Source organism: Fusarium subglutinans (assembly GCF_013396075.1).
Source record: "Fusarium subglutinans strain NRRL 66333 chromosome Unknown NRRL66333_c0000049, whole genome shotgun sequence".
Taxonomy (NCBI): domain Eukaryota; kingdom Fungi; phylum Ascomycota; class Sordariomycetes; order Hypocreales; family Nectriaceae; genus Fusarium; species Fusarium subglutinans.
In genome coordinates this window covers 39,802-67,505 of record NW_023502112.1, presented here as the reverse complement: position 1 = coordinate 67,505, position 27,704 = coordinate 39,802, and the positions used below count along the sequence as shown (strand labels likewise).

Here is a 27,704-nt window from a genome sequence, read left to right as displayed (position 1 = left end):
ATTGGACTCTGAAGGGGTAAGAATCCTCAAGGAAACAGTATTTAGTTCGGAACTTTGTGATTCCCTGGCTCGTGTAGCCCGTGACAAAAAGGGCAACACATCCCGATTTCAAACTCGAAGATATCTACACAATCTGGCTCACTGGAGTGCTGAAAGAACCATTTGAAACAAGTCGCATTATCTTTTCTATAAATCGACCAAACGCCATGCGTAGATGCCACTGCAATCGACAAATCACTTCTTCCTGGTAGGACGGGCGTTTTTGAGCCTCTTCTTCTCCTTCTCCTGTCTCGCCTTGCGGATATCGTCCCTGCCTTTGAGTTCCTTCTTGCTTCCCATACCATCGCGGAAACGGCCCACGCGCTTCTCTCTCGCCTCGTCGACACGCTTCTTGCGAACCTGGAAGTCGTCGCGGTACTTGTCTGCCTCCTTTGGTGCCCTCTCCTGCTTGTGTTTGTAGCGGACACCAGAGGGAATGTGGGCAACATGGTTGGCACCGCCAGGACGTTCTGCCTCGCCGACATGAGGGAGCTTGCCGAGACGGTTGGCACGCTTCCACTTGTCAAATCGGCCACTTTGGAAGCTGGCTGCGATCTTGACACCACTCTCGCCACGGATCAACTTGGCACCCTTGGATCCGTCATCGTCGTTCTCTCGTGACACATACTTCTTGGACTTCTTGTCCCAACGCATCTTTGAGCGAGTTGGCTCGCCGAAGCTCTTAGCGTTCTCATCATTCGTAAGATCCATGGTCACGCCACGAGCAGCCTCCACAAAGTTGGAAGAGTCTTGGCCACCGGATGACACGCCGTAGCCACGTTCCTCGGCGGCGTTGAATGTTCGAGGCGTGTAAGACATGAAAACTTCTGAGTCTCGCCAATCCGTCTGTCCCTTCTTTGGGTTGGTGTTGGATACGGTGACCTCCAAACCATCATCCGATTCCTCAGGGGCCTCGTCCACATCCATCTGGTCTTCATCTTCATCAGACACGGCGTCCACCTCGGCACCAACTGGCACATCGTCATCAATGCCATCGAAACCGTCGTCATCCTTCTTCTCTGTCTGCCTTCGTGGCGTAATTCTCTTTCTCAATTGCTTCATGACTTCGGCAGCTTCAGTAGTCCCCTTGTCTCGGCGTCCGCCAATCTCAAAGATGGTCTCCTGAGGTCTGAAACCACTGATCCTAGCCAGCATATTGGCGCGTGCTTGTTCAGCTCCATCAACGTCCTCCCCAAAGAGTGCATGAAGTTGTGACCAGCCCTTACTTCCGACCAACTCTTTCGATCGCTTCGCACTTTGACTAGCTGCCGAGTTCCTTGTTCTCAAGTAGAGCTTCTCTGCCTTGATAGCAACTCCTCGTAGTGCTGAGATGTCCTCACTTTCGTACAAAGCTTTGTTGAACCATTCTACCTGAGCTTCCACGGGGTCTCGTTTTAATGCGCCAACAACCACATCATCTGCAAATGATGGGTTCTTGGCCTCCTGGCCAATAACAAGTCTCTTACCAAGGAACAACTGAAGGTCAAGAAGATAAGGAGCGTCGGTATCTCTCACGAGACTGTAGCTCCAACCACGTTGGCCTGCTCGCGCAGTACGACCAACTCGATGAACAAAAACCTTGGGCTGGGGAGGAAAGTCGAAGTTGATGACATTGGCAAGAACTGGAATATCAATACCACGTGCAGCAACATCAGTAACGACAAGAATATTTGTCTTGCCTCTTCGAAAGTCTTCGACCTGAATTCTCCGTGCAGTCTGGTCAAGGGATCCGTAGACATAGGAAACAGCGAAACCAGCATAAATCAGTAAGTTGGCGAGGTACTCGACGTGATGCTTGGTTGCTGTAAAGACGATCGTGGAATGTTCGGTAGGCTTGCCGCTTGAACCGTCTGCACCCCGTTTTCGCTTCTTGGATCCTGTCTCGGAGTCCTCTGCGCTCACTGGGGCTCCGACTGGCATCTTGATAACGTCGTGGAGGATATGCAACAAAGATCCCTCCTTTTCAGCACCCTTGACAGAGAAGAAAGCGCTCTCAAGATCAGGAGAGACCTTTGTCTCAGCATCAAGTCGCACGAGACTTGGATCTTGTAAGCCGGCGCGGGCGAATTCAACCAAAGAGGCAGGCAATGTCGCAGAGAAGAGCAAACTTTGTCTTGAAGGTGGAAGTGCATGAAGAATTTCTGTCAACTGTGCCGCAAAACCCATTTCAAACAAGCGATCAGCTTCGTCGAAAACCACGTATTTGATAGACGAGAGGTCCAAAGACATCTCGACCTTCAAATGAAGGAATCGTCCGGGTGTTGCGATCACAATATCGGGGTTGGCGGCCATAGATCCGAATTGTTCCTCCAAACTATCACCACCAACAAGCAAAACGCATTTTAAGTCGGTCCCTCTGCTGAATTCCTTCACAACCTTCAAAGTCTGAATCGCGAGTTCTCGAGAAGGCGAAAGGATAAGCGCTCGTGTTCCGAACCTGGCGCTGTGCGCGCGCAATCGTTCGATCATAGGAATAACGAAGGCTGCTGTCTTTCCGGAACCTGTTCTGGCCATGCCGACCAAATCTTTTCTGTCCAGAATCAAAGGAATGGCTTTCCGTTGGATTGGAGTCGGGACCGAAAAACCTTTCCGTGTAATGGCCTTTAGGAGATTGCTGTTCAGACCTGGAGGATATTAGTAGTCTCTTCACCATACACGTTGCTATTCTTACCCATTGCCTGGAAACCTCCACCTTTCTTGACCGTCCTGCCCTTGAGATTGGATGCTTTTCGAAAAGAAGCCGCCTGTTGAAGGGCAATGAATGCCTCATCATTGTCATCGTTGCCGGGGTCTGGGGCGTTTAACAGTCCATCGAAGTCGAAGTCGGCGCCGCCATCGTTGCCGTCATTCTCGTTTTCGCCGTCGCCGGGGTACAACGACCCAAAGATATCGATCTCCCCATCAGAAGGGGTCGGTGAGACGCCGCGTTGTGGCATTGTGACTCGCCGTCGATATCAGCAATATGTATGTAGAATTAAGATAGTCTAACAGGCTCAGTAGCTCTCTTTCCCAATAATTTTTTCTGTTATCTTATCTCGCGGGGCATATAAGTGGGCCGTTTTGTTACAGCGCTGCGACTGCCTATCGCCTACTATTAACCTACCATTCACTCACTTTCAACCTTGTTGGTTCTTCATCATTTCAACTTCTAGCAAGTTATCATTGCCCATAATGTCCAGCAACGATAGCAAAGATTTGAAAGAAGATAGAGATGCGCTCGATGCTCTTGAGCTTGAAGCCAAAGAATTTGACAAGGTCAGTTGTTTGCGATACCTATATCAGTCATCAAGGCTGCCGCTGACTCTCTCCAGGATGCTGAGATTGACCGCATCTTGAAGGCATTTCGCCTCGACGCGTATGTGAAACCCCCGTCGTTTCTCTGCATTGAGAACTAACTTTCCCATAGTTATGCTGTTCTTGATCTCCAACCTGGTGTCCCTGACTCAGACATCAAAGTTACTTACCGCAAGAAGTCTCTACTCATCCATCCCGATAAAACAAAGAATCCACTGGCTCCAGATGCCTTCGATCGGCTAAAGAAGGCTCAGACAGAGCTCATGGACGAGAAGCACCGTGCACGACTAGATGAAGCAATCGCGGACGCTCGAATGTTGCTTATTCGCGAGAACAAATGGACTGTCGACAGCGAAGAGCTCAAGACCGAAGAGTTCCGAAAGATGTGGCGCGCAAAAGCGCGAGATGTTCTCATTGATAACGAGCATCGCCGACGTCGCCAGATGAAAGCCCAGCTACAGGAAGAAGGTCGTGAACAACGACGTACTGATGCTGAGGTGGAAGAGCGTAAGCGCAAGCGACAGCATGAACAGGACTGGGAAGCCACTCGGGATGAGCGGATCAGCAGCTGGCGACAATTCCAGAAAGGATCAGGTGGCGAGAAGAAGAAAAAAAAGAAGCCCAAGCCCATCGGCTAGGGATCTTAGTGTTTCGCGGGAGTTCATTGGGAAGACAGCACGAAGGGACACGGCTACACTACACAATGTCGCGCTGGTATGTGAGTTAAATAATTATGATGAACGGTTTGGACTCTAATCAAGTCAGACAAGGTGCCCTCAGGTTTCATGCCTCACTCGACTCTGGAGACGTCGGTTTTCAGCACGGTAAGTTCACCATGAACGTGTGTCATTGACGTAGACTGTGTGATGTATTCGTAGTATCATTTATATTCAACGTGCACCTTGAAGTGACCTGAAATGCAATTCAATGAGGAGAGTGGCCTCGTTGGAGCTTCAGCTCCTTCTATACTACAGCGTTAGTATACAACAGATCTGATATAGTTGGCAGATCTACATGAGCATAGTAGTTGGGCTATCATAACCCTCCACCGACGCCATACAAAAAATATGAACCTTTTTGAACACCAACAAATGCGCTTCTCCCACTCTAATTTTAATAAGACCCCCGGTTTATGATACATATCATCATCAGTCGGAAGTTATTTATTTCGGATCCTTATCATCAGATTTCTTGCTTGAGTCGTCATGCTTGCTTGAATCCTCATTCGCCTTTTGGTGAGCGGGATTATTAGTCAGTGTGTGCCAAAGCGATTTGAGGAAGCCCTCATTCTTGTGCGATTCAGGGTCATTTGGGTCCCTTTGGAAGGTCAGTATCAATTGCTTCAATCGTCGAGGCTGCAATCAGTGCCTTACCTGGAAGAACCGACGCCCATCACGCGCTTGGCAGTCTTATCACCCATTTCGTCGGCAAGAAACTCAACAATAGTTCGCTGGTTAGCTGTCAAATACTTGGGCATGCTAACTCGGTATTCGACACGGAGATCACCGTTGACACCACGTCGTGAACCGAGACGCTTCATCCCCATACCGGGAAGTGTGATCTTGTCACCGGTGTTGGTGCCAGTAGCAACCTTGACATTGACTGTTCCATCCAGAGTAGGGATCTCTGCATGGCCACCCAGCAAGGCTGTTGTAAGGGGAATATTGGCAGTGTAAAGAATGTTGGAGCCGTCTCGACGGAACTTGGGGTCCTTGGTGACTCGGACAAAGACGTATAGATCTCCGTTCTGACCACGAGCATTGGGGTCGGAGGATCGGCCAGTAGCAGGCGCATCGCCAGCACCGTCAACTCGAAGTCGCATGCCGTCCTCGATACCGGCAGGGATTTCCACCGTGATTGACTTTCTCTCCCTCACAACGCCATCACCTGAGCATGTCTTGCACTCAGCTCCCTTGGGAATAACCGTACCGGTACCATCACAAGTTCCGCAAGTAGATGCCATTTGGAAGCCACCCTGCATGAAGTGTACTCGAGTCCCGGTTCCATCACAAGCACTGCAGGCACTCCTCGATGTGCCAGCCTTCAGGCCGTTACCCTTACATGTACCGCATGTGCTAAGTGGTGTGACCGAAATCGTCTTGCTGGTGCCTTTCGCCGCCTCCATAAAGCTTATGGTAGCTTGAACTTCGACATTATCACCGACCAAGATCTCGTGCTGATGAGCTTGCTGTCGTCCACGGCGGCCAAAGCCTTGTTGTCCAGTAAATGCTGAGAAGATATCCTCGAAGTTGACGCCGCCTCCGAATCCTCCCTGTCCGCCAAAGCCGCCGAATCCTCCCTGTGAACCAAATCCTCCAAAGCCAGAGAATGGATGCCCTCCACCGAAACCACCGCCACCACCACCTGGTGCACCTCCCCCGCTGGGATCGAAGCCAGCGGCGCCGAATTGGTCGTACTGCTCGCGCTTCTTGGGGTCGGACAGAATCTCGTATGCGGATTGAATATCGGCGAACTTATCCTTGGCCTGGGGGTCCTTATTCGTATCGGGATGGAACTTTTTCGCTAGGCCGTAGTATGCCTTCTTAATCTCGCCGGCCGATGCGCTCTTACTAACACCAAGAGCTTGGTAAGGATCCTTCTGCTGGACGGCATTTGTAGCATGGAACAACTATCACATATCAGAATGTAAAATTTTATCAATTGGTATTGAGCTACTCACCCGCTTCGCTGAAGGAGCTCGAGTCCTCTTCCTCAAAGAAGATCGGCTCTGAGAGCCCGCCCGCCATGCCGCAGTGTGAAGCTGGGCACCTTTCTTTAAACACTGAAACTTAGGTGCATTATGCGCCAGCACACGCGCAGGAGCGGCGGCCTTCGATATCAAACTAGGATTCATCTTGAACTGCAACAATTCATCTGACTCTAAAAAAAATACAGAGAAATGCAAAAGGTGCAACGAGGGAAGAGTGAAACGTCACGAGCAACTAGCGGAATAGCTCGTGCTTCTCTTTTTTTCGAGACCTATCTCGAACTTTTCCATGGGCAAGCCTCAGGCATCCAGCTTCGTCATAACGGCCGGCTTCGGCTGCGTTATACACGGAAGCTTATTGGTCAACATATATCCAGGAACAGCGGAAGCCGATGATAAAGCAGGTCGCTCAAGAAATAATTTTTATGATGAGTTGAGGCAAGAAAACTAGTAAGATAGTCAGACATTGTGATCTCAAGCCTTAGATATTACTTTTATATCATATATAAGTAGAATCAAGAGGAAACCCAATACTCGAATATCATGGCAAAGATATCGGCGGCGGTTTTATGCCGAATGTATCCCCCCGACTAGCCGAACATTCAGTATCATGCATGCAATAGAAGCCGAGAACAGGCTATAGAATGCCGTGATCCTTGACAGATCACGACGGGTGAGTCAGCAAGATCAGTTGTCATTTTCTGTGCAGTATGGACTTTTAACAAGTAATTATGTCCTCGGTTGTCCTCTTCATTGAGTAGGGGTCAGATTTTGAGCTAATGATGAATTGATGGCTTATCATGATAACTCCCCAGGCAACGCCACAAAAAAGAAGAAGAAAGAAATCGCAGTCGACAAAACAACCAAGTAGATGTAAGAGAATAAATAACAGTGCCATAGTATTCGCGCGCTCTATCTGAAAGAACGCATAGTCCCTAAATCCTTCATGAACCTTTGGGTATTAAAGTACCCTGAAACATAGTAGTTTAAAGCAGCCATTGTCCGGCTCTGCTTAAAGTGGTATCCTTATGACGTAATCTGAATCCGCGCAAGACATTCAAGTCTATGTTGAGTCTCATCCTATGCACAATGCAATCATGCCCGTATGCCGTTGCAGCCCTTTGTAAAAACAAAATTCGCAGGTCGCTGGAAGCAAAACAGTTCTAACGCTTGCGTTGAACGCCAAAACTCCATACCAATGTAACCGTCCCTTGCGTAAAATCCATCGCTTATAAGCGCCCTTATTTTGCCAAAGTCGGGGTCTTGCCTCCCGTGTGTGGTTTGGAGATGCGACTGGGTTCGTGACGAATCTTGTAAATAAAATCGACTATTACGTCGTTCTCTTGCACGCCCATTCCATTAAAATGTTTACGCACAGCGAGTGCCAGCTGGTCTTTGCTCTGGCGACGAGCTTGTCGGCGTCGAACCATCGTTGGAGAATGGATGCCGATGCCATTCGGCTGCGAAAGGATCCATTGGCAGTATGGGCTCGAGAATGAGCTCGGCGTGTTCAAGCGATGCTCGCGACGGTAGGCATGGAGGACATCTCGGTCGAAGGAGGCCCAGTGCAGCTGGGAGGAGACAAGTTAGCATCTCGATACAGAATCAGAGCAACCATGGTTTGGTAAGTGTTGCAAATTGGCTCGATAAATAATTGAGACTTGGGGCTGGATTTGTAAAGGAGAGCTACAGGACGGCAGAATAAAGCAGTTAATCCGGCAATATAGTGCGTCAGGTATTCTCTAGCAGTCATCGTATGCTCCAAGTCTTCCAACCATCCATCGGGGGCGCGACCGTAGATCATGAGGGAACGGAGGGAGTTGACGAACACTAGGGGGGGAAGGCTCAGCTGGCGGTTGAGGAGGAGCCGCGGCCGTAGCATTTTGGACTTCTCGAAGGTGAGAATGGTTCTGTTGGCTGGCGTTACGACGCATCTTCGTTGAGGTATGGCCATTTCCACCCTTTTCCTTAGAATTGGGTGTGTCCGCCTTGTCGTCGTGATTGCGGGATGATTTTGCGGGAGGCATGATGGGCTGCTGAAAGATGTGTCGATGTTGTTAAATTGACTCGTCGCGGGAAAATGAGAGGCTAATGGGAGGAGAAATTCGATCACATAATAATAGAACAGGTTGGTAGTAGCAAGATGATCAACGGTTTGTGGAAGGAAATGAGAGGGGAGAAGAGTTGGCCGGAGTCGGTGCGTGATCACTTATTTTTCGGTGGATAGGTACCTCAGGGACCGCCTTACCAGAACTACATATCGCTGCGATAGCGTGGCAGCTGGCTGCTTCGCAAGTAGAAACCTCCACTACAAAAGCGGAATAGCCCCGCCTCTTTGGCGTCTGACTTCTACCATGATTCAGAAGACGACTGCACGACTCAGGTGAGAGTCCCCGAAGGGATTTTTGCACTTTTTCACAACTTCTATTCTGTCAATAAAATTCAATTATCTCAATTTACTTTGTGATCACAGGAAATGTCTACATGTATCGATGCGACTCGATATGGTGGAGTTATAAGGAAGAACATGTTTAAAATTGCGATTTCTATTAAATAGCAGCCCAGTTCAAGTCAGTACAGCTTAAGTGTCTACCAAATAAATAAAGAATGAATACTCAAAGAAATGAAAACCGAATGACCATTCTTCTGGCTTGTCGTTATTCCATTCTGGCCAGCCCTGAAGTGTGAAAACTGACTTCCTGACAAGAACCAAATCAACTACTAAACTTGGATTAGCGCACATATGTAGGCCTCGGAAAGAGGAAGAGATCAACTCATGAGATGCGGAAATAAATCACCCGAGAACCCTTCCAAACGTTCTGGACGACAGTCATCCATTTGCCTTTTGGCCTTTACCATTATTCGTTAGTGCAGGGGGCTTCTGTTGTTGAGGAGCTCCATAAACTCAACGGTGCCCCTCATTGAAATATTCCGAAATCAGAGAGGTAACGAAGGGCTGAACTTGTATTAAATGTGAAAAGAGCCTTGATGTGAGGAGCAGCCCCTTTCATAAGACAATTAAGATGCTCGAACCGCAATTGTTGGCTTTTGAGCATGCGATTGAGACGTTTACCGCATCATCATAGCTGGACCGATATCGCTACCACTCGTCATCGTGAACTGATCGTGTGCCTAGGTATGAAGTACCAAGACTTTCATTCCCTTCTGCCCTTCTTTCATGACACAACAACCAAGTCTCATGGATCCAGGTTCGACGGAGAATCTCCGAAGCACTCAAAAGTCATGAGCTAATAAGTAGCCTTAACAGCGCATGCTAAATCTTGGAACGACGGCATCAACATATGATGAGCCAGTGCTACAGCCTCAGTCTATAGGTCATTGAGCCCAAAGGTCGTCACGAGACTCCTATATGCCCAGTCTATGTGGGGCCTTGTGCCGACTAAAAACCACCCCCACGCAGTAAAGCTTGACTGCTAGTAAGTCAAATCAATCAATCACTCGTCACTGGTACGTCGCAGAGCGCGGCATCGTCCTAGCCTCAGTGATCGCCTTGGAACCGGAGATCTAGAAACCACATCACTCCACTTTGTGATCCGGCCGCATGGAATACAGCATTGTAACTACCGATCGATTCACATTGTCAACACGCAGGACCCTCGAACCATGTGGATAAAGCATGACTTTGGCCGATGACTATGGTCGAAACATCTCGATATCATCTGCTATTGGATTGCGATGAAGGCTAGTTCATGGAGGGTCGTTCCAGGGACCTGGCTATCCATTTCTGGCTCACCGAATAGGCAGGCCCAACAGCTACAGGCTCAAGGACGAAATGCTACTGCAACTTGCCAGAAGGATCACCGATGATGGCGTCTCGGTCGAGAACGGGATACGTCGTTCTCCGTCGTTGTTAGATCTATTGGTCGATGGTCGTGCATGTTGTCGTAATTCCAGCCTCACAAGGGGCAATCGATCAGACTCGATGGGAAGAGACTCGACAAGGTGTTATGTGTTACCAGTCTAGGGGAGGAAAGAAAACACAGGACCTTAACCCTAAGCGATAAAAATATTCAGGCAAATCTAGCCTAAGTTTAGGGGGCTCTTTTCTAAGTTTATTTTAACACCCTATATCAAGGTCCGGTGTTTTCTTGCTCCCCGAGGGCCAGTTCATGCATGAGGCAAAATGTCGTCTTGTGGGACAACATGGGCGGTCCCTTCCAGCTGGAACTCTGGGAGTGTTGAGCAAGACGTTTGTAAAAGAAATTCGTGACACCATGTGTATATTCGACCGGATTGTTCACAGATAGGGCACATCCAGGTGTAGGGATCTTCCCCGGACTCCAGATCATAGGTTGCAGGTTACCTATCTACTCCGCAATCCATTACGTTGATCTTGAAATTTCCATGAGTGAATGGAACTCATCGCCTGCATGTTTCACGGCCAATAAAGAGTCCCTGAGATAAGGTCCGAGAGTTTGGACAAGGAGATGGCTAATTAGGGCCGCTTACATAGGGGAGGGACCTGCATACCTAAGGTGCCTGTGGAAATAGTTGCAGGCGGAGGTGATGCGTGCCAATACAATCCCCAGCCAGATGTATCAGCCGCTGTGGAGAAACATCATTGCGAAAAATCCGGGGGGCTTTTTTTTTTTTGTTAGGCGACCTGTTGGCGCTCAGAAAGTTGACGAGTCTTAAAAAAGTGTCTTAAATTTGAGAAACATAAACAGCTTTAGTATTAGGATAGGTGTCATGTTGTGGTTTATATGGGTTGACAATCGCTAGCCAGTCATCACAAGTTTTCGTTGATTCCCAAGGAGCTGATGAACAAAAGCAAGTCTCTCTCTATGACCACGCAAGATTGACAATTAGCTTGGAGAGCGACGCATCGAGTCATCCTTGTTAGCATGTAATTGATATATGGTCGATAACATAGCGATTGCAGCCTATGATCTTGATAGTGCCATTATTGAATGCTATATTTCACAGCTTTCGGATTTGACTTATGAGAGTACACATAAATTAATCTCCAGAATGCTTGATGGCCACAGTAACTGAAACAGGATCAGCAATACCAAGATTTTCCTTAGTTTATGTTTACTGTATCAAAAGCAAAGGGACAGAGAGACAAGAATACGTTGGTGCGATTGTTATACCCAGTAGTCGAATCACGTTGTGGACCATGATCGACAACCTTCCGGTTGAAAATTGTCAGCGTTGAAACGGTTGACGAAAGTCTTTTTGCTACACTTCTCCAACTCATGCAATCGAGGAGTCAGATTGCCGATGCCTTCTAATTAGAACACTATAGATAACATGAGCTCGGCTCGAGTTTAAAGGATTACGTACCGAGTATTGCTACCTCAGATATGCGTCCGTCCTAGTTAGAGCGTTGGCCATCTCCCCACCCCGATAGTCCGGGATGAAGCGCACTGCTCATGCCACCATTAAAGAGCTGATGACACACGAAAGTGAGCCTAAGACGGCCCGCAGGCTAGCATCATCGCATCACGCAAGGGCTGGTGTACATATGTAATGCCAGCGTGACAGCGCAAATGGGAGCCCGGAGTGGCCCGTGAGATGTCGGCTCCCATCATACCCAACTTGGCTTCGGGGTGAGTGGTCCGAGAGATCGTGAGGCGCCATTCATTGTAAACGGTTATTGGACGTAGTTGAGCATCCCGGACTGGGGTTATGCCAGATTGGGTAAACATTCATTGATATTGGGGTCGATGAAGAATTCATGTCCACTTCCTGAGCTGTATGTAATGTTGGTTGGTCGGACCCATGAAATGTCTCACAAAATCGAACCAACAAGGCCTCGAGCCTTACGAATTGTTTCTGGCCATGACTGCTAAACGCAACCAGAAAGTCACGCTTGTTGGTGTCTATGCGTGTCGCAATGGATATCAGCTCTCGGTGAACTGCTAGGATGCCGAGCCCAAGTGCTGACTTAAATAAATACTTACGGATAGTGAAGAGATTGATCATGGATGCCCGGTCAAAATGTGAACAGACGTTATCACATCGACCAAGCGCGATATCCCTGTGCAGCCATCCTCCCCGGAGCAAGGGTCCTCACAACCTGGTATATGAGTTCATACGTTGCTTGAAAGCCCTCGGTGATGAGGTATTCCTCTGAGCTTTTACCAAAATTGGAGACATCTGCAGCACGCATTTTACCGTCTTGTATCTCTTCATGATCAGCAAAAATCATCGGCAGGTCGGACATCAAAAGATGTGAATGAGGCTGCGCTAGTAGTTTGCGCAGGGATATGGAGGTTGCATGGAGCGAGGCGAGGGTGGAGAAGCGAAGTGGAGGAAAAGGCGGACGCTTTACCGAGAAGGCAAAGACATGGTACGAAAAGGGTTCAGGCTCATTTAGGATGGTGAGCGTGGATTGGACATTGGGAGACCCTTGTATCGTAATTCACTGAAGGTGTCGAAGCCTCCAAGGTAGGATTTTGGTTAGTTATCCAATTTTGATGGGTGAGACTCGAGAGACTTGAACATCTGAGGGGCTCCATCCTTTTTGTTAAAGTCATCGACCCCCCACTCTCTACCCGCCCACGTTCCCCAGACCAAGCTCCGTCTTCTTCAGTTCCGTCCCGTCCATCCCACGCTTTTGCTCTGCGAATGAAGCTTTTGGTAAAGCGACTACAGTACACTTGCAGTCCAGTCAGTACCTGTACTTGCTTCTCCTGGTACCTATTCGAGACCCTTTGATATCTCGAGTACTGCACTCAACTGCGTTGGTTTGCTTTTGCTGAGCGTGCCTGAGCTCTTATTACTGTTTCTTATTTGTGGTGTAAGCCCGTTTCATCTCTGTTCCTGATTATCTCAGCCAGAAAAGTCACTCAACTCAGGCTGTATCTTTGTCGAGTACCTCGCTCTCATCCTGTTATTTCGTCTTCTGTTTATCTCTTCTCTTACAACCCCTCGGCTTCCAGCATCCTTCTGTCACACTTGTGTTGCATTCGTTGCACATCTGCGAACCTCATCTCAAGGTCGGTAATTATATAACTTTCTCTACTCATTCTCTGTCTCTTTCTCTCTCTCTCTCTCTCTCTCTCTGTTCACGTCTCATCTGCCCCTCTGCATCCTCATCCTTGAACGGCGCCACTTCAGACAGCAAGGACCACACTTGGGCACGTCTACTTACTTGTACCACGAAATCACCACATGCTTCGAATCGGATCATTGCATGTGAGCCACGAGAAAAAACATGGGATTGCCGTTGTCTACCACTGGCTAGATCATATCCAATACTGGGCCCAACCCCTTTGTCTCCGTCCCTGCCGTATGTCGTTCGACTTTGCTCTGCCTACCGGAAGACGATGAATTATACCTTCTCGAAACACTTGTTCAAGGATGATCCTGTCCATCATCAGTCAAATCTTCCGTGTTCCTGTCGAACGTTACACATAAATAAGCAACGATCTCAAGTCAACTCAGTCATCAAGACAAGCCTGGTTACCTTATACAAAAGGAAGAAGCCTCACCCGGCGCCGCAACAACGCCTCGACCACTATCACGTCTGCATCTTATCTTCTCTCCACATCATGAGATATACAGGCCAGCGGTACGACAACTCACAACGTCTAATTGACCAACTTTAAGATGGTCTCTCGGAATCACCCCGTCTCTAGTCTCCAGTCATGGTCCCCACATCCCGGGCCTTCCCCAAGCTGGCCCGTCTTCTTTGATCCACCTCAGTCAATATCCTCCATATTAGCCGCAAAAACACGCGACACTCATTGTCTTTCGCTGCTAACATTAAGGGACCAGTTCAGCTCTAAATTGACCCCATTAGCTTGACCCCAAGATCAAGTCTGGTTTTTTTTAACCGCGTGCCGATCTTTTGTTGTTTGCGACTCTCGGACGTACAAGTCACGCCAGCTCAACGACATCGATTTCCCTTTCGGTCATGCGTTGATTGCAATATCCCATCATTGTGTAGGGGTCCTAAAAGTAATTATACATACGATTTAATTCCGTCCAGTCCCACCTTCGCGAACCCCGGCCATCACGACCCCGCTATCCTCGGTGACAGACCCAACTGCCACGCTTTGCGACTCTAGCGATTACCAACCGTCATCCTCGAGCCTTGGCCTACCACTGCCTGGCTGGTGGATTCTTAGCCTGTCGCTTTATAGCACGGCTCGACTTGTCTGAGTCTTTTTCCTAACATAAACATCGCATCGCCTTTGATTTCATAGGCTTCCTATTCGGACATTGGGTATGGCCTCCGTTATAACAAATAACGTGAAACCGACCCTTCCCATATCCCCGGTCAGCTCCGGCGCAATGGGGGCTCAAAATATATCGCCTCGCGACACTTCGGATCCCACAGGTCGCGGCCGACGAAGAAGTCGCTCACCCGCAGATGACGGCGACGACCAGGTTATAAAATCAGAAGGAAATCAAGATGGGCCAAATGGCGCATCTTCCAACTCCGACGGCCCTGGCCCTGCCAGAAAACGAAGACGGAGTCGAAAGGGCCTGGATAAGAGGTTTGAGTGTAGTGCCGAAGGGTGTGGGAAGAGCTATTCAAGAGCAGAACATCTGTATGTCTCGAGTTTGTGCAACACTCAGAGGTCCAAGCTGACACATGACAGGTACCGGCATCAACTTAACCATAACTCTAAACAGACCTACCACTGTACCTTTCCTAACTGCACACGGACTTTTGTCAGAGGAGATCTTCTCAAAAGGCATATGGACCGACATGCTGCGAAGGGCTCGCAACTCAACCAGAGAGATTCTATCATGGCACAATCTATAGCTCCGGGTCAATCAAACCAACAAGTTCAACCTCCTGATTTCAGTCGGAATAATTCTATCGATTACTCGAAGCACCAGCCAACGAATATGCCTTATCAGACACCACAAGTTCAAACACCTAACCCATATTCGCCCATGAACAATACTCCAACAGGCATGTACCCTAACGGAGCTCTGCCAAATGGAATGGATAGTTACATGTCCCCGACCCAGGGTTATGATAATCGTACGCCACAACTCAGTCAACCACAATCTCCTTTAATTCAGCAAAGGCCGTCTATGTCTGCCGGCAATACGCCGTTTAACATGATGTCTCCAATTGCGAATCAGCAAGGGTTCCCAAATCAACAGAACATGTCGCAGAATAATTTTGTCAGCCAGCAAAACGTTATGCCTATGACCCTCCCTCCGGCTCAGTACCCCACCGGACAAAATGCTACTGTAGTGACTTCAGCGGAATATTCAGAGCCAGGAACCACGCAGCCTAGCGAGATGATGATGCTGGATCAGATGGCCATGCCGGCAACTGTTCCTGTCTTCGGAGAGGGAGGTGATATGAACAAGTCACCTTACGTTGGGATGCCGGAGGACTTTATGGCTTACCTCTTCAACTCCCCCAGTCAAGCCATGACACCAGTGATGGGTCCGAACTACACGAAGTCAGTAATTCCTAAAACATAAAGGAACTCGTACTAACTCGTAACTAGTTATGCGGAATTGCAAGGAAATCAATTTAATATGAATCTTCTGGGTACAGATAGCAATTCACTTGGATACTTTCCAAGCGCTCCTCAGCAGGTAATGGCTGTCAACAACCTTCTTGACCAACAAGTTCCGGAAGCCACGATATCTGAGGAAAAGAGTCAAGAGCTATTCGACTTTATCAAAGAACGCTTCCACGACAACAAGCATGCTCCACCCGATCGTCAATGGGCCGACCTGCTTGAAGGTGATCGATCAAATGGCGAGCATATGTTGAGTAAGAGGATGATGCAGGCTTACATCGGCTCTTATTGGTATCACTTCAGCGATCAGATGCCTATCCTTCACAAGCCTACTTTCTCTCCTGACAAGACACCGAACTTATTGCTCCTCGCGATGATGGCCATCGGAGGGGCTTGCCTCGACAGGACCCATGGACACAATGTGACGAGAGCAAGCGCCCAGCTCTCCAACTTTCTTGCCTGGCATCTTCGTTGGGACATCTTCATGGACGTTAGCTTCAGGCCGCCTGCTAAATTGTGGATTTTCCAGGCTTTGATTCTCCTGGAATTATACGAAAAGATGTTTGCAACAAGAGAACTCCACGAACGGGCCCACATTCACCATGCGACCACTATCACTCTCATGCGACGAGGACGATCTCTGATCGGCAAATCTGCACTGGACTCTCCGCCAAACCCTCGTGACGTATCCAACGAGTCCCGGCAGTCCTCCACGTCCAGCTCGACAGGAACAGCTGATAAATGGTGGGAGCATTGGGTCACAAATGAGGCAACCCGGCGTGCAGCATTCGCGGCCTTCATTGTTGATTCGATCCATGCAACGATGTTTGGTCATTCGGCAGTCATGGTAGCTCATGAAATGCGACTGCCTCTTCCTTGTGACGAGTCTATGTGGCGAGCCGGCAGTAGTTCTGAAGTTTGGAGGATTGAATCAAACTTAATGTCAAATGGCATCAAGCCAACTTCATTCCTGGAGGGCCTCAAGAGAACTTTGAGCGGTCAAGATGTCCACACGACATCATTCGGTAGAACAGTGCTCATGACAGGCCTGTTAAGCGTCTCATGGCACATGCACCAGCGTGATCTTCAGGTCAATGTCCTGGGTGGCGGCATTATCCAGGCTCTTGGTGGTCGTGATCGTTGGCGGGCTACGCTCACTCGAGCATACGACACTTGGAAAGCTGATTTTGACAAGCATCTTGAACGAAGCGAAGCCGCCGACCCATATCGAGACGACGCTACTAAGAGGCAGGAGTTCAACGTCGTATTCGAAAGTCGCACAGTTTTGCACCATTTGGCGCACATGGCCATGCATGCTGATATCGTGGATTGCCAAATGTTTGCACGAGCAAAGCGTCTACTTGGTCGAACGATTGGGCCTCAAGAGTTTAATAGTGCTCAAAGGCGAATCAAAGACCACTGGGCTCACTCCGCGAGGGCGAGAGATGCAGCCTTTTACGCTATCAAGTTCCTCTGCTCAGTACTTGCTCCAGACCAAGTATCTGCAGCACATGCGGGCGGATACCACCTCGATGAGCCTTACGACGCCCGCGACGATGTTCTCTTGAACCGGCCTTGGGTGATGTACTTCGCTGCCCTGGTTGTTTGGAGTTATGGATTCGCGCTCGAGGGACCTTGTCCCAACATTCCACTACCTACCACAAGGCACGAGAAGTTGCAGCATATGAGGAACTATTTTATCAAGTTTGGTGGCATCGACAGTCCCGGCGCACTCCAAGGTCGATCAGGGGTCAACGCCAATACAGCCCTTCTCATGGTCCTTAAAGACACGTTTCAGGTATGTTTTCTGAGCTTCAAGGCTGAGCAGTAACTAACAAGCTTTAAGACGACACGTTGGGAATTACTTCATGAAGGATCAGCTCTCTTAAGCAATTGCATTATCCTTAACCAAGGCGGAACCATTGACTAAGATGATTGTGCTAAGTTCCCCATTTCAGGCAGGCGTAAAAATGTCTAAGAGTTGCACGAGCTGCTGGGCTATGCCTATGAGGGCAAGTGAACGATATTCCTTCGTTCTTTGAAGGAGGATGAATAGCATTTACGACGGATATAAAAGGATATTGGCGCATGGATACAGAAGGTTTACAACTGGTATGAGATATGATGGATTCAGAACGGCATGTTTTACTTAGATGGAGTATGCGGCTTCTTGCTTTTGCATTTTAGAATACCCCAGTGTCGTTTTGCACAATATGATGGTTTTCAAGCGGAATGTCCTAAGATGAAAATCGCTCCAATTCTTTGTGTAAAGTCAAGATAAGGGTGAACCGACTCGTCAACTCCTGAATTCGAACGCCATTGTATCAAGATGAATCAGTCCAGAGCATGGCCATTTGCGAGGCTCTCCTCTAAAGGTAAATTCGCATCTTGGAGTAGAGCCATCAGTTCCTCTCCTGCTGCTGCCTCCATCTCTTCGTCTTCGTCATCCTCGTCCTCGTCATCTTCGCCAGTGTACGGCATTTCTCCCTCCGGGTCAGTCTCAGAACCTATGTCGATCAGAGCGCCGTATGGCAAGAAGAAGTCGTTTGGCAGAAGGTCGTCTTCCATGTTTGCGACTTGTGCAAGGGTCGCGCCCTTCCAGAAGGCTGTGGGACCGGCAGGCCCGTGAACATCGTAGTCACTACACCCCGTATTAGTCAATTCCTAGAAGGTAAGTGTTTGGTGCTGTACCTATCGAACCAGTTTCCTACGACGCCTCGAGCGGAGCGTACGCCTCCGATCTGAACACCCTCACTGCGCCAGCGCTCGACTCCATGGAAGATTGAGAACGTTGTCCATCTCACCTCGCCTTCTTTTGTCAGGCGAGCAGTGCCTTTGACGTTGAATGTTCTCATGTTAGCTCCGGCTGAACCTTTTCAACTTTACTATTAGGAAGGGAGACACTCTACTTACCTCGGATATTTGAGTTGGCATTATCGTCAAACTGATCGTCCAAGGAACAGCTGACCCCCTGGAAGTGAACTACTGGCAGCTCTTGGCCGTCATCGGGGCCTGGTTCTTCTATAGATGTGACATTGACTTTCATCATAATAATGCGAGTTGCTTCACCCACATCAAGTGGTGGGCGCGGTGCATCGGAGGTGATGAGTAGTTCAGGGTCGCCAAAGTTGAAAGCGAAGAAATCGCTATAGTCAAGAAAGCACACAATCTGAAACCTTATCTGTCAGCTTGGCCTGCGTGGGAGAAGCAAATGGACACGGAAGTATCCTGGGGTCAACGAACGCGGTACCATGTGCCAGTGACTCCGTAAGGGTCGCGAGCCTCGAGTGAAGTAATGTCACGAGGCGGAGGAGCCATAAAACTGTTTTGAAATGAACCCGAGAACGGGCTGTCCCAAACCCCAGCGAATATTCGTGCAATCTGGCGTCTTGCGCCAATGTTGTGGCCCAGAACAATGAGAATAGCTTCCACTTTTTCCCAGTCAACATTGAAAGTGCCGTCGTCTTTAAATGGCCCCCATCCTGTGTTCTGAGTGAACTGGCGCAAGTCGTAGACCTTGGAGCAGGCATAGGGATACGTCTTCATAGATCGTAGGCGGCCAACGTTGAGTATGGGCCTTGAATAAAGGCAGTGAAGATGGGCGCTCTTTTGCTGGAGAGTCCTGTAGCCGTCATCAAATGAGGTGGGCGCAGAGATACTGTCTCGCGTGGGTTGACGGCGCAGGCGGTTGAAAAGCGATGAACCCTGGAGGAAGGCCTCGGCAGTGTCGTCTCGAGAGAAAAGACTTTGAAGGTGAGCGACATTGCGCGATGGCGCATGGGTCTTGGAGAGGTTGATGGCCTCGTCGTGAGAAGGTGAAGCATTTTTGAGCAGACGAGTGACTGTGTCGTGTACAAATTCGAGTTCGGATTTCTTTACATCCATTAGATCTTACATCGAAATGTAACACGGGATTTCTTATCTTGTCTTACCTCTGGATTATTGCATATACTTTCAAGCTTCACAAGGTCGTGAATCTCTTGCTCGTAGTCAAGGCTCGGGTCACTTGGTTCATCCTGAACTGTTTATTAGTATTTGTGAGAACCGCCAGGGAATACATACCAGCGTGTTCATATAGACATCTCGATATAGTTTGTGGTTCGTTTTCGTTATGTGAAAGAAGCCCTTACATACGAGGGGCAGTATAACGAGGTCGGCTGGGGCTATCCACTGTAGTATGTGATGCAAGATTTCAGCTGGAAGCTGCAGAATCGGTGCCGCAGCGTTTGGGGCGTCCATGGTTTGAATAATCCTTTGATGTGGTTGTGTTGTCTGTGAGAGGATGTGAATCTTTGAAATGAGGCTGCCATGTAATGACGATATAGAAAGGGTTCTGACGTTACTTCCAGCGGCGTGTACGGAGTACAATCGGATTTAACGTGCGGAGCTTGTGTGGGGGCGCCGTGTTAGGTTCGTCATTCATAAGCTTACCCTAGAGCAAAATCAAGTTCATGGTATTTAGCACCCAACGATAAATCTATATGATCTCTGGTACTCGTAGAAGTGTATCTACATCTTGGCCTTAATATCTTCGTCTATATTGACTTTCCCATGCTCAGCTGTGGCTAAGAGAACATTATCCGACCTCCTTCTCATACTTCCGTGCAGAGAGGCTAGTTTCCTCCCGACTTGAGTAATCGAACACTCAATCAACACCTCTGTTCCGACTGGCACAGGCCGCATATAAGTGACGTTAAGTGTCCTGCTCACGCCCATATGCTGCCAGAACCCAGGCTTGTTCACCAGAGCAAGGGGTAATGTCGTACACCAGTCAAAGAGTGTGGCCGCGCAACCTCCGTGCAGGTTCTGGAGCCTGTTGCAATTGTCGGGCTGGACTGTATATGAAAATACACATGAAGGGTGAGGTCCTTGAGCATTGGTGGACACGAGCTGAAGATGAGGGATGAGGGTATTCATCCAATCCTAGGGTCATTCATCTTCAGCATCCGAGGCGAACTCGAACAAGTGAGGAACTTACTCCTTGCTTGGAATGACCGTTATCATTTTGTGAAAGTTGTAACCAGGCTTTGACTCTCTCTTCTGGACTGCCTTCTCTCAAGGTCTTGCGGTGATTGTCTGTTGGGTTGGTGTCGGACATGTTGTTTGGTCTTTAATGTATTAGTTGTTGTAAGGTACTCAAGTGAAGCTGCAGTCACCGAATCAAGATGAATTATGAATAATGACAGCAGATGGTCTGGGCTAAAATCCGGGGTAGGTACCTAGTTATCACATTGAATACTTTACCAGTTGATGATACCTCGGTCCGTTGTAAACGCTAACCTTGATGCTGGTTACTGCCTTTTTCAGCTAATGACCCCAGAAGCCGAGGCACTTCCATCGGCCAGCCAGCCCGAGCTTGATGTCGTAGGCGCATCCACTTCACCCGTTATCGCAGCTGCACAGTAATCCGGGGTCACTAACAATTTCCACTCCACTAAAGATCTCCTGTCGCAGCTGATCTCCATTCATTCTCGACCTTGAATTCATCACCGTCTATTGTCATTCTTCTACCCATCCCCCGTATCCTCCAGGCATATCCCAGAGGCAATGGAGTTCGTCACGGCCCTTCGGGGTACCTTCGACGAACAGAAGCCGTCTCTCTTCGAAGTCCTTTCCGAGCAACAGCTCAATGCCCTCCTCCCGCCGACCCTCCGTTACCTACTCACCATTGCGACGCATCGACACCCACGATATCTCCTAAGAATACTAAACTCGTTCGATGAGATATATGCTGGTGTCATGCTTCTCGTTGAGAGGCATTACCTGCGCACCCGAGGCGGCTCCTTTACAGAGAACTTCTATGGCCTCAAGCGCGAAAAGGGCCTCCATGCCGAAGTGCCACGCGCGAGCATGTCATCGCCCGATATTGTGCGCGAGACGTTGAAACTCACGACCCGGGACGTCTGGAAGAATTTGCTCGTCATCGTTGGCATCCCTTACCTGAAACGGAAGCTTGACGAGAGCTACGAGGTGAATGCGCCAAGAGCTCTTCTCGGTGCGGCATACACGCGAATGCCAGATAACCCGACCCTTCGTGACCGATTCCTATACTATTACCGATGGTTCCTCAGGAACATATACCCAAGCGTCAATGCCGGCTATTACTTTGCCATGCTTGCTTTCAATGTGGCATACCTCTTCGATGGGAGCAAGTATCACAGCCCTCTCTTGTGGCTGATAGGAACACGTATTCGAAGAATGTCTGGTGCGGATTACAAGGCCATTGAGGCTTTGACGCAGACACCCGAGACAGGACACAGACCTGGGTGGCGGTCGTTGTTAAACCCCCGTGAAATGGGCCCACGGGTGTTGTCAAGCTTGTCGATTTTGTTACCGACAAGTATCTTTGCCCTCAAGTTTTTGGAATGGTGGTATCAGTCGGATTTTGCGAAGCAACTTTCACGAAAAGCGACTGAAAGCGTTGATTTGCCCCCGCCTGTGATTTCGGCAGATGGCAAGGGAGGTTCCAGCAAGAAGAAGCCAGAAGTGAAGAAAGAGGAGTCAAACGAGGGAGACTCAATCCCTTCAGCAGAAGATGCACCCATCGCCACTCCCTCGTTGCTCCCTGTCTACACGATTCCATTTCCCAGCGATTCGGCATTGTGCCCTATTTGCGTCGATGAGATCGTCACTCCAACAGCCTGTCAAACCGGCGTCGTTTATTGCTATACCTGTATCCACAAATGGATCGAGGGCCAGCATCAGAAACAAGAGGATTTTATGGAGTCGCGCGAGGGCAAGTGGGAGAGTGGTCAAGGGAGATGCGCAGTGACAGGCAGAAGGGTTCTGGGTGGAACTGAAGGCTTAAGGCGGATAATGGTATAGAGAAGTCGACATTTACAGTATGATTTACTGCATGCGTCGAGTTGGAGATTTTCAAAGTGTTGGCGTGCAATTTTCGATACCCAGGAGACTTGGATGTCTCACCATTTTAATTGAAGCAGCTTCACTACATCTCAATGCGGTTCATTATCGTAATTGCATCTCTCGACTTTGGAATGCATGCGCGTCTCCATGTTTCAGTCAACGTCTGGTTTACCTGCGTTGACACGCTATCATCGACGCCAACCGCTCAATGTCTCACTTTAATCTCCGCCGCCGTGAGGCGATTCAGAGGCCAGCCACACTCTGGCCAGAGAGCCGATGAAATGGAATGTATAAGATGGCGTACAAAGAGATCAACGTCATGCTCCCCAAGGCGAAATGCGATCCCAGCCTGCAGACAATGCACAGTCGATGGAAAGCATTGCATTCTCTCCAACTTGCCCCTCATGATGCTATTGGCTCAGCATAGAATCTCGTGGTGTCTTAGGATAGCGTCACAATTTCTTGACTACCTCGAATGCGTATGCTTTCAGACGTTTGCCAACCACTACTGAATTCCATATGCGGGTGGTACTCGCCGAGTAAGGCAATGGACCGTAGAGAATTAAAAGACGAAGTGCTGCCCGCGGCTTTTCGACATGAAACGACTCACACTCTTCAGACAACTCTTCTACTTTTGTCTTTTGTTCTCATATCCGTCGTGAACTACGATGGCATACTCATTAACTACCTCCTTCTTAGGAGACTCTCTCATCTCTGGTTTCGACTGGTTCAATGGCCGTGATCTTTCGAATGGATTCGTACAGTGAGAAAGACTCATCTATATCAGGCTCCTTTCGTTACTGACAGCATAACAGATATCAAGACCTAGAGGGTGCCGAGCAATATGGCTTATACTCCGTGGATCCTTTTAGCAACACTGTTCGACTTAGACCCGACTCCGCTCGGAAATTTGGTCTGGACGAAGGAAGACCTAGTGTTCGACTTGAAAGCAAGGAGTCCTACCAGCATGGATTATTCATCGCAGATTTCCAACACATGCCTATCTCACAATGTGGTACTTGGCCAGCCTGTACGCTCTTCTAGTCTCTCTCTCGAGTTGAAGATGAACTAACATGGTGAATATAGTCTGGGCATATGGCGCCAACTGGCCCAACAATGGCGAAGTTGATATCCTTGAGGGCGCCAACTTGGCTTACACTAATATCATGTCTGCACACACGGCCGATGGCTGCATGCTAGACCCCGCAGACTCGAATCTCTTCTCTGGAAAACCCCAGAGCTTGGATTGTGCTGTTGGTACAGATAATGTTGGATGTGGCTTCACGCCGCCCGCCAGTGACACTTCCTCTTATGGTGATGGCTTCAACGCTGTCGGTGGTGGTGTCTATGCTATGGAGTGGGACTCAGAGTACATCTCGATTTGGCACTTCCCACGAGGCGCAATTCCGGCTGATATCGAAGCCAAACGACCTGATCCTAGGAAATGGGGACTTCCTCAGAGTTTGTTTGGTGGTTCAAAGTGCAACGTTGACGAATATTTCAAAGATATGAGGATTGTTCTGAATATTGTACGTGGTAGCCACGCCAATGAACAGAGGATCTCGAACTAACTGACTTCTAGAACTTCTGTGGCGATTATGGTGAGGGAACTTGGAGAAGTTCTGAAACTTGTCGAGCTCTCGCCCCAACTTGTCGTGAATATGTCGCAAACAACCCTCTGGATTTCCAAGACGCCTATTTTGATGTCAGCTACATTGATGTCTACACTCGCTTGGGAGGAGATGTCCCGCCTGTTGTCCCATCATCGATCAGTGAGGCACCCACAGATATCTCCAACCCTTCAGCTAGCACTCCTGGCGCCAACGCTCCAATCTCAGGAAACACTAGATTCCCGAACAGCACAGCCATCGTCACCCGTCCCCGGCCCAAGGAAGACGCATCTGCAACAGCAGAACCCACAACTACAACTACCTTGACAGGAATATCTTCTGTTGAGGTGACAATTCCTGGCTCTGGTACCAATAGTGCAACTGTCAGCTCTCTTCCTGTTGCTACGGGCGGAAGCTCAGTCAACCCAGCTAAGATTGATGATTATGCATACCTTGGTTGTTTCGGATCACAGACTGGTTTCCAGACTTTTAATGAGAAAGCCGAGAGTGACGATATGACTATTGAGAAGTGCATTGAAGCTTGCAACGGCCTGACTTATATCGGTCTCTTTGAAGGGTGAGTGGCTCTGCTCCAAACTCGAAGCGACATTCAACTGACTATTTCTATAGAACCTGCTATTGTGCCTCCAAGCTTGACGCTGATACCCGTGCTTTACGCAACGAATCTTCATGCAATCGCCCTTGTCCTGGAAACGACGATCAATTCTGTGGCGGCATGGTCGCCCAAAGGTCTAAACGAAGCATTCCTCTCCGCCGAGATGCTCCCAACAACACCCTGCTCACAGTTTATGCCGACACCAGCGACGCTGGACAGCCTGATGTCCCACCTGGCATGGGCCCCGGTGTAGATGGAACTGCTGCCGCTGGTGGCTCGTCAAGTCCAACCGGTGGAAGTGGTCAAGGCAGCTCTCCTGCTGATGGAGTAGATGGCTCGACTGGATCAGAGAGCCAAGAAGGAAATTCTGCTCAAGGAACTGCGAATGGACAAGCTGGCTCAGGCGATGACTTGCCCGGGGCTACTAATAACAGAGTGGTTGTCGACACTGCTACAGTCACCGATGTTGTAGCTGGCACTGATGCGGACGCTGTAGTTCTCAGCACTTTGTCTAGCGGCGACGTTCTCGAAGCAACACAGGCGATCCACGACACAGTTATCACAAGCACGATCACTTTCTTTACAGTACTCCCGACGAACCCCGGATCACTCGTACCTCAAGAAAGTATCGTCACCATGAGCTACTCACTGTGTGACTACTGCGATACTCCCACCTTGATTCAGCCAGCAATGGCTACAAAGGTCGTTGAATGCGACGGCTGTGGTACAAATGGTGAAAATACAGTCACATTGACTGTGCCCGTCCATGTCACCGTCACCATCACTGGTGCTGGTACCAATGCAACACAGGCGACCGGCAATGCGGCTGCAGGAGTCGTCCCAGATCAGACACGAGAGATTCCTCCTATTGTGCCAACCGGAATGGGAGGCAAAGCAAATGCTGGCCCTGAAGTAACGACGATCGTGATAACATACTTGACAACTCAACTGGTCACATATGGCACGGAAACGAACTCCGTCTCTACTGAGACAAGAACCTTGCGACGCACGGTTGTCCTTACTGTATCAGACATTGAGACGATGAGTATTCTGCCTGTGCCCTCTCCAGGAAGGCCAATAACCCCGATTTCCCATGCTACACCAACCCCGGGCGCATCGGGTGCGCCAGCCGTGGTTTCTAGTGCCTCATCGAGAGTGGATGACTTCTTCGTTTACTTTGCGATTGTGGCCATGGCAATTCTGGCCTTGTCTCTTTAAGCGCTTTTGGTATTGGTTTGATATTTGTTTCATTCATTCTTCTCTTAATGGGGACCTAATACAGGAAATGTACAGGATATACAAAAACATAGACATGTTTGATTATGGTTGGAAAGGGTACATGTTTGTTCAACTAACTACGGTAGTCGATATTCCTTTTGTTTGCCACGACATATTAGAGCTTAATGCACGATAATACCAATAAGATGATATTTTATATTTTTCTACTGAGTTCTCGGAGTCTATGGTTGAATCGGAAGTGAAAACATACCTTATATATGAATCTTTCAACTTGCTTGCTTGGCCTTTCAAATTTCAACAACAACCGCCCTGCTCTTGACCTTGCCCGAGTTGCCTTTCATCTGCGCCGCATTTACCATGAGACTACCTTTATTGCTTCCAGGGCCTGACATCAGCCACTTCCAGGCCACGCTATGAAGGCCTTGGGCTACAAGACGCAGATACTCCAACCACATCTCGTTAGGGATGAAGTCTCGGATCAGACCGCGACGAGGCCGTGACATGATACGTTCGTAGGTCTCCTGGAAGGTATCGAAAAAGGCTGATTCTTTACCGTAGCCAAAGTGGACGTGGCCGAAGACGTGGAGACGGGGCTTTACGCGCCAAACTTCACGGAGGAGATTACTGTCCCCAAGACCAAGATCAAGATGATATTTCTAACAGTATGTAAGTTGAAAAGTCACGATATTCGAACAGGAGAGGCTTACCGGAGGGCAATGTGTGATAAGAATATCAGTTTGCGGAGGTACCTTGCTCAACCAAGGCTGTTTATCTTGAGTATATTGGAAGCTAAGAGCATCATTTTGTCAGTTGCCACGGTACGGAGTATAGCTGGGTCTTTTATAGACTTACGCAAACTCCTTGGGACCAATGTTTGGAATATCCGGAACACCAAAGATATTGACGGTTCGACCCTTTATCTTTTGCACAGTCAAGCCGCTCTCAAGGTAATGAAGGCCCTCCATGTTGGGCTTAGCACCTGAGCGTGCATCTTCCTCATGGCGACTTTTGGTGTCAAACCAACTGTCGTGGTTACCTGCAACGACGACCTTGACAGGATGGGGCTGTTCACGAAGCCAGTCGAGCTGTTTCTGGATATCTGCTACGGTGCCGGAATCTGTAAGGTCTCCTGCATGAATGAGAATGTCACCGTTGGGAATGTCGACTTTGAGATCGTGTGTGTCGGAGATGCAGACGACGCGAATGGCGGGCTTGTCACGCGGTGGGTGAAAGGGCCGACCGCGGAGGAGGAGTACAGCGTGGTAGAAGAGGAAAGCGAGATATGTTAAAGGTGATGAGATGAGATTGTCGAGGAGAGTCATGGGCTCCCATTGATTCCGGCGACGGAGGCCTATACAGGAGAGGAGGCCCATGATGGGCGTGTATGAGGTCCTTTTGAGCTGGGAGAGTTGAGAATGAGAGTTCAATTGGACGAGAGGCAAAGGTCGAGATATCTCAGTGATTGAGTGAGTGGAGAGCTATAGCTATTGATGAGCTGTAGCTGTGATAGCTCAAGGTAAGAATAGTCTGGATGAGTGACCATGAGCTAGCTACGGATACTGGTATGAGCTATAGGTGGTGGTGACGAAAGCCCCAGCTGTCAATGGCCCCATAGTGACGCTAGCTTGACAGCACCCATCCCTACTCCCTACTTGTACGTCTGCCTGCCCATGCGAAGATGTTCCAGGAGGTTACAATCTAGAACAAAAAATACCGAGTGTTGATATCAAGGGCATGCGTAGAATGAATGAATGAATGAATGAATGAACGAAAGACATTGAGATTGAACCTCTTGATAAATTATTTGTCCTCATTGAGAAGTTCCAAGGGGCACCCACAAGGTCGTCATAGTCATCCAACTCTTC

At 48.9% G+C, this 27,704-nt stretch overlaps 9 protein-coding genes across 9 annotated transcripts; 3 read left to right on the top strand and 6 right to left on the bottom strand.

Annotated features, from left to right (window-relative positions):
- Positions 1-234: 234 nt before the first annotated feature.
- Positions 235-2,975, bottom strand: FSUBG_5153 (ATP-dependent RNA helicase DBP10; the record flags this gene model as incomplete). The annotated part of the gene is made up of 2 exons (XM_036683219.1): positions 235-2,663; positions 2,711-2,975. The coding sequence occupies 2 exons, from the start codon at positions 2,973-2,975 to the stop codon at positions 235-237; spliced, it is 2,694 nt and encodes an 897-aa protein (XP_036539334.1).
- Positions 2,976-3,210: 235 nt separating this feature from the next.
- Positions 3,211-3,971, top strand: FSUBG_5152 (uncharacterized protein; the record flags this gene model as incomplete). Its single annotated transcript, XM_036683218.1, has 3 exons — positions 3,211-3,294; positions 3,351-3,394; positions 3,446-3,971. 3 exons carry the CDS (start codon positions 3,211-3,213, stop codon positions 3,969-3,971), a joined length of 654 nt encoding a protein of 217 aa, XP_036539333.1.
- A 525-nt stretch (positions 3,972-4,496) lies between these two features.
- FSUBG_5151 (molecular chaperone) lies at positions 4,497-6,187 on the bottom strand (the record flags this gene model as incomplete). The annotated part of the gene is made up of 3 exons (XM_036683217.1): positions 4,497-4,650; positions 4,707-5,962; positions 6,014-6,187. The coding sequence occupies 3 exons, from the start codon at positions 6,185-6,187 to the stop codon at positions 4,497-4,499; spliced, it is 1,584 nt and encodes a 527-aa protein (XP_036539332.1).
- A 1,094-nt stretch (positions 6,188-7,281) lies between these two features.
- FSUBG_5150 (uncharacterized protein) lies at positions 7,282-8,067 on the bottom strand (the record flags this gene model as incomplete). Its single annotated transcript, XM_036683216.1, has 2 exons — positions 7,282-7,611; positions 7,870-8,067. The coding sequence occupies 2 exons, from the start codon at positions 8,065-8,067 to the stop codon at positions 7,282-7,284; spliced, it is 528 nt and encodes a 175-aa protein (XP_036539331.1).
- Positions 8,068-14,305: 6,238 nt separating this feature from the next.
- FSUBG_5149 (C2H2 zinc finger) lies at positions 14,306-17,338 on the top strand (the record flags this gene model as incomplete). Its single annotated transcript, XM_036683214.1, has 3 exons — positions 14,306-14,565; positions 14,617-15,441; positions 15,490-17,338. 3 exons carry the CDS (start codon positions 14,306-14,308, stop codon positions 17,336-17,338), a joined length of 2,934 nt encoding a protein of 977 aa, XP_036539330.1.
- Positions 17,339-17,841: 503 nt separating this feature from the next.
- On the bottom strand, positions 17,842-19,746 carry FSUBG_5148 (uncharacterized protein; the record flags this gene model as incomplete). The annotated part of the gene is made up of 7 exons (XM_036683213.1): positions 17,842-18,148; positions 18,199-18,373; positions 18,421-18,653; positions 18,758-19,349; positions 19,403-19,523; positions 19,570-19,589; positions 19,638-19,746. 7 exons carry the CDS (start codon positions 19,744-19,746, stop codon positions 17,842-17,844), a joined length of 1,557 nt encoding a protein of 518 aa, XP_036539329.1.
- Positions 19,747-20,016: 270 nt separating this feature from the next.
- On the bottom strand, positions 20,017-20,605 carry FSUBG_5147 (thioesterase family; the record flags this gene model as incomplete). The annotated part of the gene is made up of 2 exons (XM_036683212.1): positions 20,017-20,430; positions 20,486-20,605. The coding sequence occupies 2 exons, from the start codon at positions 20,603-20,605 to the stop codon at positions 20,017-20,019; spliced, it is 534 nt and encodes a 177-aa protein (XP_036539328.1).
- A 449-nt stretch (positions 20,606-21,054) lies between these two features.
- Positions 21,055-25,818, top strand: FSUBG_5146 (mixed-linked glucanase precursor MLG1; the record flags this gene model as incomplete). The annotated part of the gene is made up of 6 exons (XM_036683211.1): positions 21,055-22,258; positions 23,074-23,137; positions 23,190-23,404; positions 23,461-23,903; positions 23,957-24,561; positions 24,615-25,818. 6 exons carry the CDS (start codon positions 21,055-21,057, stop codon positions 25,816-25,818), a joined length of 3,735 nt encoding a protein of 1,244 aa, XP_036539327.1.
- A 308-nt stretch (positions 25,819-26,126) lies between these two features.
- FSUBG_5145 (rhamnogalacturonate lyase C) lies at positions 26,127-27,212 on the bottom strand (the record flags this gene model as incomplete). The annotated part of the gene is made up of 3 exons (XM_036683210.1): positions 26,127-26,495; positions 26,547-26,628; positions 26,692-27,212. The coding sequence occupies 3 exons, from the start codon at positions 27,210-27,212 to the stop codon at positions 26,127-26,129; spliced, it is 972 nt and encodes a 323-aa protein (XP_036539326.1).
- Positions 27,213-27,704: the final 492 nt, after the last annotated feature.